Source organism: Taudactylus pleione, unplaced genomic scaffold (genome assembly GCF_031769625.1).
Source record: "Taudactylus pleione unplaced genomic scaffold, aTauple2 ptg000188l, whole genome shotgun sequence".
NCBI lineage: Eukaryota > Metazoa > Chordata > Amphibia > Anura > Myobatrachidae > Taudactylus > Taudactylus pleione.
Genome location: NW_028284590.1, coordinates 832,453 through 848,361, shown reverse-complemented (window position 1 = coordinate 848,361; position 15,909 = coordinate 832,453). Strand labels below are relative to the sequence as shown.

At 43.3% G+C, this 15,909-nt stretch overlaps 1 protein-coding gene across 2 annotated transcripts in view; it reads right to left on the bottom strand.

Annotated features, from left to right (window-relative positions):
* Window positions 1-7,391: 7,391 nt before the first annotated feature.
* UBE2E3 (ubiquitin conjugating enzyme E2 E3) overlaps window positions 7,392-15,909 on the bottom strand; it is an 85,442-nt gene continuing 76,924 nt past the window's right edge. For both annotated transcript variants that reach the window (XM_088476355.1, XM_088476354.1), the window contains 2 exons: window positions 11,250-11,397; window positions 7,392-7,996 (listed from right to left, as the gene is read on the bottom strand). In XM_088476355.1, coding sequence (XP_088332481.1) covers window positions 7,899-7,996; window positions 11,250-11,397 — 246 coding nt within the window. In that variant the 3' untranslated portion in view covers window positions 7,392-7,898. The remainder of the gene's footprint in view (window positions 7,997-11,249; window positions 11,398-15,909) is intronic.

Sequence of the window (15,909 nt, the reverse complement as noted above, 5' to 3'; positions counted from 1 at the left end):
GGAGGCCACATAGGCCTGTCTGATGGTCAGACGGATTTAGCGTGCAATAGTCTGCTTGGAAGCCGGCCAACCAGGACGAGCGACATCATACTGGACAAACAGGTAATGTTTACCGTACAGATGTGGTCCTATCCACTTAGATCCTGATGGTTCCAACGACATCCATAGATCTGGAAGCTGGTGAGTCCTCTGGAAAGACCGGCACCACAATAGGCTGGTTTAAATGGAACGCAGAGACCACTTTAGAAAGGAATGCCATCTGCGTACGGCGTTCAGCCCTATCCGCATAGAATACCAAGTACGGAGGATGACAGGAAACAGCCCCGAGCTCAGACACTCGCCTGGCCGAAGCCAGGGCTAGGAGAAGTAACACCTTCCACGAGAGTTACTTAAACCCAACCGTCTGCAATGTTTCAGACAGCGAAGACTGTGAAGGAGAGGACGAGATCCAAATCCCAAGGAACCGTGGGAGGGACAAAGGGTGGTTGCAAACTGATAACCCCCTGCAAATAGTCTGACAATCCGGGAATAAGGCCAGTTTTTTCCCTGGCCAGTTTCTTCTGGGAAAAAATGGACAGTGCTGAAACCTGAACCTTCAGGGATCTAAGACATAGGCCCCTTGAATGTTGTAGGGGGCGATCCCCGCTGTTCACACCAGATCACATAAGCCTTCCAGATACGGTAGTAGTGCCTGGAAGTAACTTCCATCCGGGCTCGGCGTATGGTAGGGATTACAGTAGATGGGATCCCCTTTCGCCTTAAGATTGCCCTTTCAACAGCCACACCGTCAAATGTAGCCGCCTTAAGTCTGGATAGACAAATCGTCTATCAGCAGTAGACGCAGGTTGGAATACAAAGCTCTGCGGGGCCAATCTAGAACCACTAACAGAACCCTGGCCCTTTCCCTCTTGATGCGTTGCAGAAGCTGAGGCAGAACAGGAATTGGCGAAAACAGACAAATTGGAACCGCCAGGGTGTTGTGAGTGCGTCCACTGCCACAGCCTCCGGGTCTTTTGTCCGAGAGCAGTACAGACGCAGTTGATGATTGTGTCTGGATGTCATGAGGTCGACTTGTGGAAGGTCCTACCTCTGAACGAGCTGTTGAAACACCTGGGGATGGAGCGCCCACTCCCCGGGATGTACGTCCTGACGACTGAGGTAGTTGGCTTCCCAATAGTCCACGCCTGGAACAAATATTGCCACAGCGAATTCCTCAGCCCAGAGAAGAATGCAGCTTACTTCCTTTATTGCTGCCCGACTTCTGGTGCCGCCTTGTTGGTTTATGTACGCCACCGCCGTGGCAATTTCAGACTGGACTCTGATGGCTTGACTCTGATGGCTTGACTCTGATGGCTTGACCCCGCAACAGGTGATGCGTTAGTTGAAGAGCATAAAACACTGCCCGTAATTCCAAGATGTTTATGGGCAGTCTTGCTTCCTGTGGAGTCCAGCGGCCTTGGAATTGGTTCTCCAGAGTCACTGCCTTCCACCCACTCAGACTCGCGTCTGTGGTGAGGAGAATCCAATCCCACACTCCGAACCTGAATTCAGCCCCCGGAGAAGAGATATCTGAGTTCTGGGGGCCAACTTCACTCATTGGTGAAGGAATAAATGGAAACCCAACCACTGGGAGAGGAAGTCCAGTTGAAAAGGCCTGCAGTGGAAGTGGCCACATGGAATGGCTTCGAAGGTCGCCACCATCTTTCCGAGGAGTCGTATGCACAGGTGCACCGATACTTGTCAATGCTGTAAGATCAGCCACACCATTTCCTGAATGGAAGCTGCTTTTTGCTGAGGAAGGATGACCTTGACATACCGTGTCCAGAATCAGCCCCAGAAATGAAAGCCTCTGTGTTGGCTGCAGATGGTACTTGGGAAAGTTCAGGATCCACCCATTTCGTATGAGGAGCCTGTGAGTCACCAGTGTTTTGTAATAATTGGTTCCTGGAAGGAGCTTTCAGGAGGACAATCCAGGTAAGGGACAATCGTGACTCCCTGAGTCTGAAGGAGAGCCATCATCACTGCCATTACCTTGATGAATACCCTGGGAGCAGAAGGGTAAGGCCTGGAATTGAAAATGAGTCCTGAATTGCGAATCGTAGGAAAGCTTGGTGAAGCGGCCAGATGGACATGTGTAGGTAGGCATCTTTTATGTCCTATGTCCAAAAACACCATAAACTCGTTTTTCTCGAGCCCCGCAATGACAGATTGAAGGGACTCCATCTTGAATACTCTCAGATAGGGATTGATATCCTTCAGGTTCAGAATAGGTCTGACTGATCCGACTGGCTTCGGAAACTACGAACAAGCTGGAGTAGAACCTTGTTTTAACTGATGTGTGGGGGGACTTGTACCAACACTCGAGCGTTCAGAAGTTTGTCTACAGCTTCTTGTATCATGACCCGTCTGTTGTTGGAAACTGGCAAACCTGTGGTGAAAAACCAAGGAGGTAGTTGGATCTGGAAATCGAGTTTGAATCCTGTGTGATGAGGTCCCGAACGCAGGCATCTTGACAAGATTGTGCCCACAAATCTCAAAGACGAGCTCCCAGGGAAACCCATCATGCACTAGGTTTGGTGGAGGGCTTATTGTCCTGGTGTGTAGAGGTTGCTGAGGTTCTACTCCTACCTCTGGAACCACGAGAAGTTGTAGGTCCTCCTCTGGAACGGCCACTAAATCTTACTGGTGCACGAAAGGATGGTCTAGAATAAGGCTTATGGGAAGCCGGAGCAGCTGAGGGGCGATAAGTAGATTTACCTCCCGTAGCCTGGGAGATCCACTTTTCCAGTTCGGGTCTGAACAGGATGTCACCAGTGAATGGAAGTGCTTCCACCGCCCTCTTTGATTCTGCATCAGCCTGCCACTGTCGCAGCCAATGAGCTCTGCTGGCCGATATTGCTAGAGCAGAAGACCTAGAAATGAGATTACATACCTCTTTTGAAGCCTCGCCAAGATAAGCAGCCGACTCCCCAATCTGTTCTGCTAAAGGAATAAGATCCTCAGCTGGGAGTCCTGTCCATAATCCTTTGGTTAGTTGTTTAGCCAAGGCTTCAATTGCCTTATTGACCCAGCAACCCACTAGCGCAGGGTGAAGAATCACGCCCGCTACTGTGTAAATAGACTTGAGAGTGTTCTCCAACTTCCTGTCAGAAGTCTCCTTTAAGGAAATGGCCCTTGGTACTGGCAGAACCATCTTTTTCGACAGACGAGGCACTGAGGGATCTACCAAGGGTGGAGTCTCACACAGCTTCCTGCTTTCTGTAGGGAAAGGGTAGGAGGACAAAAGTCGACGGGATACCTGGAAAATTTTTTATCCGAGTGTTTCCAGGCAGTGGTCAGGATAGAATTCAGCTCTTCAGATGCTGGACGGAGGCAACCTGTCTTTGATTTTTACTAAAGATAGACGGCCGAGCAGAACCTTGGTCCTCTTCCTCCATGTTTAATACCTGGCGTATTGCTAAAATCAGAGCTTCTATCTCCTGGGACAAAAGTTCCAGATCTTCCGGGACCTGTTCTTCCCCAGAATCATGAAACTCACCCTCCTCTATTGGGAGCATTTCCTCATCCGCAGAGTCATCTGACAGTAGGACTGAGGGTAACAGCCTCTCCTTGGGACTTGTGGTAAAGTCCCCTTGGAAGGGGCGCGGTTATGGCTTTTGTGAGCCCCTCCACCGACTTAGCTAGGGAATGAGCCCAGGCTGGTTCAGGGGGTGAGAGAGTAGAGATCTGGAAACCTCTCTATCCTTACGAGAGGCCTCCAGCTCTGCAGACAGGTGTGACATAACAGAAGTGAACTGCGCCGCCCAAGATGGCGGTTCCTGCGTCTGAGGTGATCCTTGAGCCTGCTGCTCTGAATCACAATTGTCACACAACAGGGAGCTAGATGATTGTCCCTGTGTAAACTTTTCTGTGCACTTTGTGCAAGAAAGTTTTCTGTAAAGCTTTAGATCCTCTTCCAGCCATGGTATACAACACTGACATACAAACAATACAGTAGTGTAGTGGACAGTGTAAGAGTAGAGCCAGATATATAGTAGGAGAGAAGGTCAGAGAGGGAGGAGAGCCACACCCACCCAAACAGCAAACCGTGCCAAAAGCGCTATGCATAAATCACAGAAGTAATAGAACACTGTGCTCCTATAAAGCCTAACCCCACTGATCACTCAAGAATCCTGGGGAGTCTCAGCACTGTCAAAATTATCAGCGCAGCCCAGCAGCACTGTAATGGGCGAGGGCTGTGATATGGAAGCGCCGGGGCAGCTGGGAGCAGACCCCAGCGTTATGCCCCGCCCGCTATAGTTCCAGTTTTAAATATTGTATATGGCGCCCCCAGACTGCCGCTGCTAGTAAACACCGCCTTTTTTGTGCCTGGCAACCCCACTAATCGGGGAGCCAGGATAATACTCACAGTAACTGCCGAGGCTGCCGATGAGGCTATGGGGGACCGCGAAGTGCGCCACATGCAGCGCGTCCTGATACTACCTTGGAGACAGTGGTCTCTGTAGCAGAGGACCCATGCGCGAGCTGCAACCAGCTGCGATAGGGTCCCCACGACAGCTCCATCGTCGCAGACAGGCTGCCCGTCATGTCCTCAATGCTTGAATTCAGCATCTTCTTTAAATATATATTAAACTAAACTATGCCCTGAGGAGAAGCCCAAAGTATGACCAGCTCCCTTGGTCACAATACTGAGACTGGCTTGTAGGGGGGTATAGAGGGGGAGGAGCTAGTCACACTTTCTAAATTTAAAGTGGCAGCTTCCGGTTAGCACACATCTATACCACACTGTCATGAAGCCTCCAGTGTCCCCTAGTGGATGCAGGAGAAAACTGACTTTCTACAATGTGTGTGTGTGTGTGTGTTTATTATATTTATTTTATAGAGGGCCTAGAGGTACCAGTGGGCCCTTAATGCTCCGCACGCTGGTACTTGTAGTTCCTAAACTACCAGCAAGTGGGGGAGGCTTGCTGGGACCTCAAGTCACTCTGTAAAATACAATATTAGTTTCACAAAGTTAACACTCATGGTATGGGGAATTTGCACCCGCCAAAAGTCGCAGCTAATAAGATTGCGTGGTAAGTACAAATTTGCCAATAAGACCTTTTTTTCACAGAAATTGAATCCCCCCCCCCAAAAGTTTCTAGAAATGCTCTTTACAGACTAGAAATATCCCTCAGCCATATAAACATTGTATCCTAATAAAAGCACCTGTCACCTAAGAGATGTAGATCGCAAATGCAAACATTTCCACTAAGCGCGATTGAGGAAATCCTCAGAACATTGCCTTCAGCAGCCAAATACATATTTATGATGCATGCACAAGTACATCAAACATTCCTGTGTGAATAAAACATTATGACTTTAAAAACATTCCCAGGTTAACAAATGTGAATATGAAGCATCATCGTTAACAGAACAGCGAGAAAGACAAAATAATCATGTGGCATCAGCCTGAATAATTTCATGTACAATGTATTTAATAAAATAAATACAATACACAGTGATGGTAAAGTCTGCATGCCATCTTATGTTACATATATAAGTTAATTGCACCACTCTTTTTTTTTTTTTTTACAGGAATGATCTCTCAAAATAATCTCTGCGCTCATTACCACATCACAGACAATTTGCATGTTTATTTAATCTCCTGTTCTCCATATGCAAAGTTACACAAAACGTTTCCACCTATTGTGTCTTGTAGATCACTTTATTTTCCATCATAAATAAGTGTTACTTGGAATTTAAAGTAGACTTTTCTTCCACCCTTTGTGAGCACATGACATGGAGCTTATAAAAGGTAACAAAAACCACAATTTTGTTAAGGGTAGAATAATAATGGAGTGTAGTAGTTTGTAGAACGACTAAAATTACATTATGTGGGAAACATTGTACTTTTCCAGACAAAAGCTTTAGCTGTAAAACAAACTGCAACTGATAGGGTAACAATGGGGGCGATTCCATTCGGAGCGATGTGAATAGCGCCGGGAAAGAGTTCCTGGGGCTATTCAATTGACTGTTCTGTTAAGTCAGACTACAGGATTCCTGCTTGAACCCCCTTGAGGTGCGAGCAGAAATCAAACTTAAGTGCCGGCCACGCTGTTTTCCAGCTTAGAGCGGCGCTAACAGCATCGCGGCTGGAACATAAATCGGAGAATGCAGATTAAAGCGCAGTAACTGGCATCTCCCGACTAAGTGTAGGGCGCGATGGGGACAATTGAATAGCTCCGGGTACTCCTTCCTGACGCTATTCACATCACGCCGTATTGAATCACCCCCAGTGTTTCCTAATGAGCTCAGCTTGGCCAAGTCCATCAGTGTAACCCAGGAATAAGCAACATCCATCACTCCAACTACTTTTGTACTACATATCCCAGTATGCCCTGCCACACTTGCTATTAGGGCATGCTGTGATGTGTAGTTCCAAAGCAGTGGGCGCGATGCACGTTGCCACCCCCTGGTGTAACCCATCTTAAAACGTAACTGCATAATTTTAACTTGGTAACAATTTTGTAGTCCAAATTTCAGAAAGACTGTATCAATACATCATACCTTAGCTTGTAAGGCTATAGTTTTACAAATATGCACATGTATGATCTCAGTTCCATTTACCATGCAGTAAACGGGACGCACTGGTGTAATGATGATTTATGTGTACATGCTGCTCAAGCCCACACTAAATTATCCACTGTGAGCACCGCCTGCTTGACAAAGGTGTCCATAATTCCTGGAACACACTTCATTGGGAATCCGGTCACAGCATGGTAAATGTTAGTCAGACAGGAGATAAAAGGCTGTGTGCTTGTTACACAGGTGTTTGTGACACTTCTCTTATCAGTACACTCTGCTATTCAGCCCACAGAAATCAAATCAAATGCAAAAACTTAACTGAAATCACCTGACAGCTTCACAATCCGCATAACAGAGTGTGATGTAGGCAGAGGACTTCTGTTACTTTAGCATGTATGGCATCTCCCCTATGCTTTGTGCTCCGGTTTAACAAAACGTCAGTGTGTACAGAATGAGAACCTGTCATAAGGATCAGGGTTCCGAATTTGTTTTCCAGGCTGGATAAATTTACCACTGAAACATAATTACTTGTATGCACGATATAACATTTACCTTTTGTTTAGCTATATAATACACTGATAAACGCTCCCTTCTGTCATTTAACTATTGTACATCTGAATTCTTTAGCCAAAAATTAAGCACATTTACAATAAACTAGATTAGAAACTACATTGCAGAGTAAGGAGATAAAACTTCATTAGGTCTTTATAGACTATAAAAGCAAACAAAACAAATCTATTTATAATGTCGTCTTAACATGACGTTAATACCGTGTCACTCAACTGTATATGAATTTCCATATGTGAAAGCAAAGAAAGTACACATCAGGGAAGATGTTTATTGTGTTTGGGGTAATACATTGGGTGCTCTCTGAGCTACAAAGGGGTAAAAGGAAATTCTTTCAGTACAAACTGACAAAAGGCAAAACAGTTTCCACAACAGCGTGTACCACATAATTGGGAATATTTCTGGGTTTAATACAAATGACTTTTTTCTAGTAATCTACATCTAAACTTTAATAACGTCATACAGATAATGAATTAGGCTAAAATGCACTATAATATTTGGTTTGGAACGGTATCCTTAGTACATCACAAAATACGTTTTGATATCCCAAAGAAGCAAGACTTGCAAGTAGGCATTTTAACATGACTAATCTACAGCTACAAATTTCTACTCGATAGCATTTACCTTTTGGGGCAGTATACCATATAGGATAAAAGCAGAGAGTAGAATCAGTATAACATATACACAGAAGTCCGTATTGTAAAGGCTAGAAAGATTTGTTGCACATTGTACAGATGCCTTGTGCTTGTTTAACGTTGTACAATTTATGTAGCATATCTCTTGGTCCACTGTCTGGCTATCCTGTCATGCTCTGCTCTGTTGGTCAAATACTGAGTGGCTATGCTTCCAACCAGGGGGTCAGCTGCAAAGTCAGAAAGAGAAGGAAATTACTGCAGCAGAAAATGCAACATAGTTCCCAAAATATAGACAATCATGGAAAAAAAACAATTATAGGAAACCCCAATTAATTATTTATCAAATACTGTATGATACAAGAAAATACATAACTAAAGCATTCCTCAAATTTTCAGATGGCGATGCTGTAACTAAAGAGCTTTAACACTGGGCCACGCTATGGCGAATATTCAATTAATAGTGTGCTTTTTGCAGAGAATATTACAGCTGCCATCCCTACCGTTTTTCCATTAACTCGGGTATGCGACCTTCTGATTCATGTACTATCCAATTGAAAAAAAAAAAGGCTGGGGTAAATTTTCTAGGCAAAACCCACATTCTATTACTTACTGTCCCAAAGAAAAATAAATGAGCTTTAAAAATGTTTGATTTTTGCAATTTTGTTTTTAAAAAATGAAAAGAAACTATAAAAAGCAAACTTTTTGTTTGAATACAAACATAAAACAAAAAAGTTCAAAAAAGATGAGAAAAAAAAGTGATTTTGGGGTTATTTGAGGCCAACAAATAAAAAAAAATTGTAAAAAAAAAAATTATAAAAAGCAATTACTTTTCATTTAAATAAACACTTTAAATTTAGGGTGCATAAAAAGAAAGCAAAAAGTTGATCATGGGGTCATTTGAGGCCACTTTTTATTTTACCTCAATAATGACATGTAATTTTTTGCCCAATTAAGCTAATTGAAAAATTCCAATTGGCTAATTAACCATTGGGGGGTTGTCCAAGGGGTTCTGACACAAGTCCTAACAGTTTTACCTTTAAAAAAGGATTTTCCCTGACTTTGGACATGCTCTGAAGCGGTGTGAAAAAAGTAGTGTTAATTCCTATAGAAATTAGCATGGCTCAATGTCTCCCGCCAAAAGTTTAATAGCAAAAACCTTGCGCCTGCAGCAAAATACCTGCAACATCTGATTTTTTTTTTTTTTTTTAAAAAGCACCCATTTCAATAATTCCCATATGCATTAAAATGCCAGGATTGCCACCTGCTGACTATGAAGTGTTATTACGAGTAATTACACATTTAAAGAAGAATATGCCATAAATTCTAAAATTAAAACAAAAAATATTACATCAATTGTCTTTCTTGTAATGTGTACATAATTTTAGATTTAAAAAAATGGCAGGAAAAAAATAAGAATAAAATATTGCTATGACCTCTGATCATCAACGCAGGCAGTCGTTCCAGAGTCCAGAATTGTGATGAAGAAAATGCATGCACTATATTTATAGGATAAATCACCTAAATCAGAATGTTATACACCGCTGCACTCTATGGGTGCATAGTAAAATATCCAGATTGATTTTTACTATGAATCTGCTTTCAACAATGATTAAATGTATGTACGCCAACACAACTATTACTATATTAAAAATCTTTAATTGTCCCTTTTCATTTTTCATTGTGTCCGCCAGCAGAAAAACTGCTTCCTCCACTGCTCTTTGACCCTTGCCAATAAAATCCAAGTTGGGATTTACTATCCGCTTTCACAAAATCATGGAATACAACTCTAACATATGCATGACCACCTGTCCATTATGTATATTTCTTTATCCAGCACTGTTATTTAACTAACAAAGTAAGACACAGTTACAGACAATTAACCATGTACATTGTCTTCCTGAATCTCATATATCATTCCGCCACGCAGTAAGGATTGTGGGCCCTTTGTAGGCCCTTTGTATATAAAGGGTTCATTGTGCAAGTTAATGGTTTTCTCAGAGGAGAATGCATTATTTTCCCCTATACTATGGTAGTGTTATGGCCCCATGGACATAGGTGAGCATTTATTATGAACAATTTATATTTAAATGTTATTAGCTATACCAATACGGTAAATAGCACGACTTTAAAAACACTGCTATAAAACAACTATCTGTATTTTTTTTTTTAATGAACTCCTTTAATTGGTTTTCCAAAACTTGCTTATTAATACCACTTTTATACTGACTTAAAAATCCCAGGTTGATGCACGTGAAAATGCATAAACCCGGGATTTTTGTCAGTGTAAACGGATCAACCTGTGTCTAGTGACCCGGGGATCCGAGCTGGCTAGCTTGCAGGGTAGAGCATGGGTCCTTCCCGTGTCACCCTGCAGTGTAAATGGCGCGACCTGGGTCATGATGACACGGGTTGCGCCGCATGCTAGCCGATTGGCCGGCTTCAGCGGCACTTGGAGATGACATCTCCAAGCGTCCGCTGCAACGCCGGTAGACCCGGGTCACTGCAGGCCTAGGTTCGGTGTGAACGGTGCTGACCCAGACATAATCCGGGTTAGCACTGCAGTGGGAAAGGGCTCTGTCCCGGGTCTAATCCAGGTTGGAAACATGTTCCAAACCCCAGGTCAGACCCAGGACTTTTGGTATGAAAGGGGTATTAGTCAGCTGCCTCACTAGCACCCCCTAGCCCTGCACTTCACACCTGCTCCTTGCTAAGAATGGGCGTAAGCCCAAGACTGACATTAAATGACACCACACAGTAATGCTGTAAATATTATACTTCTGTCTCTCGTTAGCTGTAATATGAGCAGTTGTAACATAAGCCATAGAGATGTCTTCTAAACACTGATCTCTGCACGAAGGTTCCCCAACAAGTATATTACACTGCTGAAAAATCTTATACGCCAAGCACACTTAGTAGTTAGACACATTACTTTAAATGAGAACTTCACCATCTGTTCTGCCATGAAAAACAAATCCAAGAACATAATTGACAACACAAAATTAACCAATTTAAGTCTGCAAGTGTACTCAGTGAAGCAAAGCGGTTTAGAAACTATCACGACTGACTGCATTCTTGCTTTATGTTACATTTTCTACAGACAAATAAGAAATTTATAGTTATTAAATAAAAACATTTGTTACCGATTTTTTATTTCAAAGCTAACTTCATTACAATAAATTTTACCATCAGAAATTGTAATCTCAAAATCCACTACGGCAGCAGACTGGTGCGCAGGAAAATGAGCGATGTTTGACTGCCGTATTAAGCGGTTATGTGTGTTGCCCAACACGCCGGTGGCAGAGCCGCCACTCAAGAAAAATAGATGAAAATCGGGTTAATAATAATAATACCACTACATGTTCTATTTTTTCCCAAGCTCTGTAGTATGTTATGTAGTACATGTTAACAAACTGAAATAAATTGGGTATTTTACTTGTTTTATTTAGCCATTTTTATTATTGCACAATATATTTTGCTTACCAGGGTTGCAGTCTGTCAGGAGAGAACAAATAGATAGCAAAACTTTTGATATAGTCAATGCTGGACTCCAGTTGTCCTTCAGAATATCCAAACAGATTACTCCTTGACTGTTGATATTACAGTGATAGATTCTGGTACGGAACGTGACCTAAAATACAAGCAAACACCAAAAGCTTGTTATGCACCATAACTATAACCATCATTTTGCATGTGTCGGTGGGTTATATGGCAAGCTTCTCACATAACAAGCTCCAAAGCAGAGCAATGGGGTAAACCCAACAGCAAGGGAATTGTTTTTTTTTTTATTTTTTTTAAAAGGAAGAAAATCCATAATTCAGTTAGCGTACATAATTGTATATGGTCCAAAAACAGAATATTCAGTACCCTCTGACCTTTACAGTTATTTAATTCAATGAAAAGCTTTTGTTAAATTATAATTCCAGTTTACAGAATGTTCAGTGCTGTTACTATAGGCATATTTGCAGTTTATTATGAGTTGTAGAATAGTGCTATTATCATTACACATGGTGCTGTGATATCACTGCAAGCTACCCTTCCGCTAGGACTAATGCTGGGTACACACTGACAGATGCATTGGCCGATCAATTGATCGGCTAATATATCTGCTGCACGTCGAACCAATGTGTACCCACGATATGACGGTGAACGTCATCGTTCACCGACATCTCGCATTGGCTGTGCTGCACAGCCGATGGACAGATATGTCTGCAGACATATGGGTCCCGCCCCCAGGGCACAAGCAGATGATGGCCGTCCAGCGTGTATGAACGACCATCATCTGCAGATATATCGGTCAGGTGTGTACCCACCTTAAGTTGTGAAAAGTGACAAAGCCAGAACACTGCTGCAGGGACTCACAGACAATGGGGTCACAATAGCAGTAAGAGATTATGGCCCTCATTCAGAGCCACTCGCTAGCGGCAGTACGCTCGTTCCGAGTGATGTTCGCACATCTGCGCATGCTTACGGTTTTTAGTACGCATGCGCGAACCAGTCAGTGCGCCCGAAAATCGTTTGTACGCAATATAGCGAGTGCCTGCTATTTTGAGTGACAGAATGAGGCGTATGTGGGTGGTAACAGAGGAAGGTGCTTGAAAACGGGGAGTGGAGATCAGAACGCAGGCGTGCTTAAAGGTCAAAACGGGCGTTTTATGGGTGTGCATAATTAATATAGCAGTGTCAATGAACATGTCATTTGTTTTTTTTTAACTCAGAACTGCTCGCAAAATAGCGGTTGAAAAAACCAACCACAAGAATAGCGAGCAGTTCATATCCTGTTCGATGTACTCGATTAATCTAATAAATAGCGGACATGACGTATGGTGCGAGCGGCCAGGGGGCATTTTTAAGAAATAAAAGAGCGTATGTTTTGCTCACTCGTTCAGACTTAGAGGTGTGAACAGACTGCAATGTGCGAACGGATCATTTGAATAGCCACCCCTTGTTTTTGAACGAACAAACGCAAATAGCGAACGGCTCTGAATGAGGGCCTATGTTCCTTCGGGAAATACCAGCTCTATTACAGATAAAAAGGTGGGATTATCCTTTTACATCCAGACTGTACAGAAACAACTGTCATTTAAATACTCCCAAGTAGGAAAAATATCTGTGAATGAGGAACAAGCACTTTTATGCACATTGGGCCTGATTCAGAGCCGCTCGTAAGCGGCAGTACGCTCGTTCCGAGCGATGTTCGCCCATCTGCGCATGCGTACGGTTTTTAGTACGCATGCGCGAACCAGTCAGTGCGGCTGAAAATCGTTTGTTCGCTATATAGCGAGTGCCTGCTATTTTGAGTGACAGGAGGAGGCGTATGTGGGTGGTAACAGGGGAAGGTGCTTGAAAACAGGGAGTGGAGATCAGAACGCAGGCGTGCTTAAAGGTCAAAGCGGGCGTTTTATGGGTGTGCAGAATTAATACAGCCGCATCATTGACCACGTCACTTGGTTGTTTTATAGCCAGAACTGCTCGCAATATTGTGGTAGGAAAAACCAACCACAAGAATAGCGAGCAGTTCATACGCTGTTCGATGTACTCGATTAATCTAATAAATAGCGGACATGACGTATGATGCGAGCGGCCAGGGGGCGTTTTTATCTAATAAACGAGCGTATATTTTGCTCGCTCGTTCAGACATGGAGGCGGCAACAAACCGCAAAGAGCGAACGGTTCATTTGAATAGCCACCCCCTTTTTCTGAACGAGCGAGCGCTAATTGCGAGCGGCTCTGAATCAGGCCCATTGTACCATGTTATTAAACAGGATTGTATGTCTGAATGCTTATTATATCACAAAAAAATGTGTAATCCCTATATCTTGCCTAAGATGTCACATGGACGAAGTAACACATTCCTGCACATTTTAACTTCTATTTAGACTTTATAAAAAGGGTCCAAATTACAAGATGATAATCAAATATACAAGATTTACAATTAAGGCAAAATAAGGTCAAGGAAAAGCTATTTAACATATTTAATATGGACTGGCTGTGGTGCAAACTGGTAGAGATAAAGTGGGTGATTGAGCAAAGGACAGACTCGCAGACAAGCAGCTGTGCACTTCTGTCCTTGTCTAACACCCCCTGCTGCTTTGCGATCCCATTTCTGCGACCAACGTCACAGGCTGTGAAAACCATCGGGACAGGCGCCGGCCAGCTTACGCAGGCTGGCTGGCTGGTGAGACCAGGAAACTGCATCCATGTATTCTGGTCTTTCCAATCCGGGAAACGGGGGGCATCGCGTCCACTTTTCCAGGAAAGCCAACCCCACATTGCCCAGTAAATGCCTCTGCCAGTCAATCACCCAGGACCCATTCTGCCCATGTGCGATAATCGGGAATCTGCGTTCAGCATTGCAATGCTGAATTAGCCCCAATGTGAGATCTTATGTGTCAGTTCTCAGATTTACAGATGTTTTCCGTCTAGTTCATGGCATGAGCTGCATATTATAGACAATAATTCTCCCTCCACCTTTAGCAAGTGGGAATACCTGATATAACAGCTCTTTGATAGTGAATCCTAATACACTGCAGTAATATAATTTGTGTAGAAGTTTTGTATAAATGAATCTAAGGCATACACAGCCAGATAAAATGTCTGTCAGCCCGACAGACATTTTATCTGGCCGGCTGCCAGCCGCAGATTTCGCCGGCATACACTGTGAGAGAAATCTCACAGTGTATAGCCCGACATCTGCGCTCCGCTCCCGGGGGAGGAGACATTTCCCTGTTCCTTCCGTAGGAAGGAACGCAGGAAATGTCTGTCTGTCGGCCGCGCTGGGCATACACTGCCCGATGCGGCCGACAGTTACCGGGTAAATATCGCATCGGACGGGCATGCTGCACAATCCTGCATGCCCAACCGAGCAATATTTAACCCTCGGTCGCCCGCACACACGCTACAATTATCGGGGCAATCCGTCGATATCAGGCGATCGTCCCGATAATTGTAGCGTGTATGGCCAGCATTAGCTTTTAGATGATTCATTTGTTACATCCTATAACAATAATAAAACTGTTTATGAAAATACAACTGCACTTTGACAAATGAACTGTATCAGAAATGCTTTGGTGTGAAGGCTGGAGGTCCTAATCTACTATTCCTGGATTTTGCCAACATCGGGTTATTCGGCTTGCCCTTCCCCTATTTCCCGGGGTATGGAAAAAAAAAACAAAAAAAACCTCATGTTCTGCCTATCTAGCTTCCTACGGGTATTTGATTTTAGGTCACAGCTCAGTGTGGATTTTTTTCGTGTGCTTTTTATACATGTTTTTATAAGTTATGACCAATGTGGTGCAATGATGTTAGCACCTTAATAAATTTGTCTCGTATGGGAGAAGATTATCAGGTTCTGATAAACGCTTGAAAGATACGAAACAACCACTTGGGTGTATGCAAGACTATATTACTTTCTGCAAAACTTCGTTTCATTGATTCATTTGGAAGATTGCCATATGTTTTATCTGTATACGAAGACTATACACCTGTAAAATGAAGTTAAATTGAAGTTAAGTCAATTTTAAAAATAATCTTATATGGGAAAGATATTTCCCTTTCTTCTGTTGAGCGGATATTTAGCACTACGCTGCTGGGCTTTCCTCCTTTTGTTTTCTGTGCAACTCAATTTTAGATTTCATCCTCATTGTTCGTATAATTACATGTCTGTGTAGCACACACTTGCAAGTCAATGGTTGTATATAATGCTTGCAATATCTTATGTTACACAATGCTTCGGTAACACTAAAAGTTTGAAAATAAAGAAATAAAGGCTATAGGTATTAATGCTGGGTACACACGTCAGCGTTGCAGTGGCTGGCCAACCGTCACACAGACCGAGTGACCAATTTGGTACGCATACCAATCGGCTGCTCGATACGTCTGGCCAGACATCACAACCGAGCAGGCTTTTAAATTTACCCTCCCAGTTGTGATTTTTGTGTTGGGGGTCGGTCGGCGGGTCTCCCGTACACAACGATGGATGAGTACGATACATCTGCAAGATATATCACATCTGCCGTGCTGCGCGGCCAACATATATCCGTGAATGACGTCGTTCACAGATATATTGTGTCTCCACATGAGCCGACACACTTAGCGATATATCATTCGTTGGCTGTACAAATGATACATCGAATAGTGTCTA